General features: G+C 34.5%; 1 protein-coding gene across 1 annotated transcript in view; it reads right to left on the bottom strand.

The window, feature by feature from the left end:
- Positions 1–693: 693 nt before the first annotated feature.
- The window catches only part of LOC125034357 (cytoplasmic dynein 2 intermediate chain 2-like), a 19,670-nt gene continuing 16,929 nt past the window's right edge, over positions 694–3,434 (bottom strand). The window contains exons 9-11 of the mRNA XM_047626156.1: positions 2,786–2,953; positions 2,287–2,495; positions 694–1,895 (exon numbers count right to left, since the gene is read on the bottom strand). Coding sequence (XP_047482112.1) covers positions 1,766–1,895; positions 2,287–2,495; positions 2,786–2,953 — 507 coding nt within the window. The 3' untranslated portion in view covers positions 694–1,765. The remainder of the gene's footprint in view (positions 1,896–2,286; positions 2,496–2,785; positions 2,954–3,434) is intronic.

The raw sequence follows: 3,434 nt of genomic DNA on the forward strand, positions 1-3,434 counted from the left end.
TTTAACACTCGCATTACGGTTTCTTGAGAGAAAAAAAAAAAAAAAAAATCCACAGAAATGATATCTGATTTTACCAAGGAAACATTGAAATCTTTTGATGATAGGAAATTTGTAATAGAAACCTTCCTTATACTCATCTACCATATTTACTGTTTTTTGTATGCAACCGTATATCATATTTTTTAAGAAGTTTAAGACATATTGCCTAAAATAATTTATATATTTGACTCTTAATCTTTGCATTTATCTACCTGTAAGTTTCCATAACTTACCTGTATTTTTATAATGTTTAGAATGGCATATTTGTTGTAGACCATTTTTTTAGGTGAACAACTTGGTCTTGTAAATATCTATAACAAACAAATTGCTTCACATTTTTATATCAGCACCCCATAGGTAGTAAATATAATTGACTGCTCACTGTTCATTTGTAGAGCCCTTACTGAAAAAGAAAGCCTACTACACAACGAAAATGAAGAAAAAGGAAAAAGGAAAAAAACAAAAAAACAGTTGTTGGAAAAGTCCCCTTACTGCAATGGCAATATTTAAGATATGGATATTAAAGTTAAGGCCATGGAAATGCTGGCATAAAGAGAATTTTCAATTAAACCTATTAATTTTCCATAATCAAACTTGGAAAAAAAAAAGAAAAAAAAAAAAAAAACTTTGGAGATTGGCTTCTCAAAACTACACTTTATTTCACTTGGTGCAATTTTATTGATTTATCTTCTGAACAAACTGAGTCAAGTACAATTTTCTTTCTCATATAATTACAGAGGTGTGATAGGAGCTGCTTTTCTCAATATTGTCTATTTCTTGTAAAAGTGCCGCAAGTGTTTAACAAACACAACCTGTGATTTTTCCAAATTACTCTACATATATGGAAAATTAGAGTGAATATATTCGCAATGCAAGAGATGGATTTTTATTCATTCTTGTTTATACCTTTTTCTATACCTGTTGCATTGGACACTGTTTGCTTGACTTACCACAATCAAAGAAGAAAATGAATACAGTATCTTGGATAATAATTATAAAGGCAACTGGAGCAATGATACACATTCAAAATATGACCAGTGTCAATATAGAAAGAAAGGGACTCCACAGTCATAGCTGATGAACTAAGAAGATATTTCTGTAGCACTGGCACAGAACTGTCTCAGTCAGTTCCTCATTTGCAAACTCAAAAATAAAGATTCAAAATATTTGCATTTTGAGATGATCACCAATAGGCAAGTATAAAAAGGTGTGGTTTTTGAAGTTGTGTCCAAAAAACAACAGCAACAACAAAAAAGATAGCCCTCTAAACTTAGTTAAAAGAATTAATAAAAAAATATGTAATGGTATAACCTAGGTGACCTAAAAATAGCTCCAAAATAAGAGAATGGTTCCCTTAAGAAAATATAATTTATTTCCAAAGCTAGGCTTACTATTACACCTATAAAACCTGGTGTAAACCCATGGGAAAATGTTTTTGATAATATGGTATATGGTGTGACAACAATGTTATGTCCATTTCACTAAGAGAATATGCAAACTTATAGGTAACTGTCATGAGGTTACTTACCCCGCACAAAAATGGGGAGGGGGCAAACTTAGGGGAATTTTTTTGAAGGGTGAGGTATTTCACAAAAATGCTAAAATTGCATTTTTCAGATTTTAATCAAATATCCCCTAAGAGCTTCAATATAGCCAATCCATTAATTCTGCATTGCTTTCACTTCATTCTTTCTATATATAGCCTGGTTGTGCATGGGACTAGAGACTACTCAGTCAGATTGCCCAAAAGTGTAAAAAGAGTGGACAGTTCAGTTGAGGTTGGAGAAACTGCACTGTTGGGTAGCTGCCATAAGGAGACTCTCCCCAACTGATCACCTACAGCAATTAGAGCCATGCTAGAAAGAAAGAAAAGGGATTATTACTGGATTGTTTCAACTGAGGGTCTTTTAACAAACAAACACACGGCAATTAGTAAATAAATCAACAGCGTGTCCAAATATATAATTAAAATTATTTTTTTATTTTAAAAAAATGTAAATAATACAATTTACAATTATGATACAATCATAAGCATGGATAAAATAAAACAAATAAAATTTACAAAGGAAATACAAAGAGAAAAAAACACTTTTTTTAACGAAATTGCAGAGCTACATGGCTGAAATATAAAATTCTTCACAAATAAAGAATATAATTAGAAACAGCCCAAAGTTAGCAAAGACAAGGAAAATTCATAAATTAACTCATACAACATAATAACTTTTTCCCAAAAATTTGTCTACTTACTTCTTATTATTAAAAGCTGTAGTAGTAATAGGAGAAGGTTTCTCAGCAGCAGGTAAAGTGAGGAATGGTTCGCAGTTTTTCTGACCAAAGTCATAAAGTACAACCTGGCCTGTCATAAGTCCCACAGCAACAACCAATGGCCTGGACAGTGACCAGTGTGCACAACTTATGTTCTGTTCACTGTATATCACACTTACTGGTTTGTTGGGCTGAAGAAAAGATGAACTGTGTAAATATGAAACTATATGCAGAAGGAATGCATTCAGGGCTTATTACTACATGCACATATACACAAATTTGCATTTTGCATTACAGTTGTCCTGCCTTCAAAATGAACATACATTATTTCAAAGACTTGCCAGCATGTTTTATTACTATAACATATGCAAACTTTTGCATCCACACCAGCAACTCACCTACAGCCATCCATACACATATGCACAAACACACACATACATGCCCACACCCCTACATATATTTAAACTACAAGCATCCTTACCTGGAGGAGACTGTAAAGCCTAATTTCATTATCTGAAGCTGCAGACAAGATAGCATTTCTGTGGTGAGGAGAACATTCTGCAGTTATGACCCGTCCTGTGTGAGGGGCTAACACAGAGGTTACACACCTCTTCAGTCCTATACCAGCAAATGCCACACCAGTGGGTACCTGTTTTGTCAAGAGATCAATATGATTAAAACATTATATTTTTTGAGGGTGATACCAATAAGGACATTAATCAGTCGATACGTTCCTCTTATGTTGTGTTTCTTACACTGATATATTTGTAAAAATCTTGAGAGAGAGAGAGAGAGAGAGAGAGAGAGAGAGAGAGAGAGAGAGAGAGAGAGAGAGAGAGAGAGAGAGAGAGAGAGAGAGAGAGAGATATATCAGGCTCACTAATTGGACCGTTGACTCTCTTCATTCCCAGTTCACTGACTACTGAAGTGTCGGGATCATCAACAAGATCATCAACAGATCACACTCCAAAGCACCTCAGTCAAGCAGCAGCAATACAAGGACTGCCCAGTTCTTGTATTGCCTCACTGGCTCCCTTGTATGACTCCACTTCACCTACAGCACCCAGCTTTAATGGTGGGAACTCACACCCACACAAGCACTCCATAAAGAGATATAGACCAGTCATGTA

Source organism: Penaeus chinensis, chromosome 2 (genome assembly GCF_019202785.1).
Source record: "Penaeus chinensis breed Huanghai No. 1 chromosome 2, ASM1920278v2, whole genome shotgun sequence".
Classification (NCBI taxonomy): Eukaryota; Metazoa; Arthropoda; class Malacostraca; order Decapoda; family Penaeidae; genus Penaeus; species Penaeus chinensis.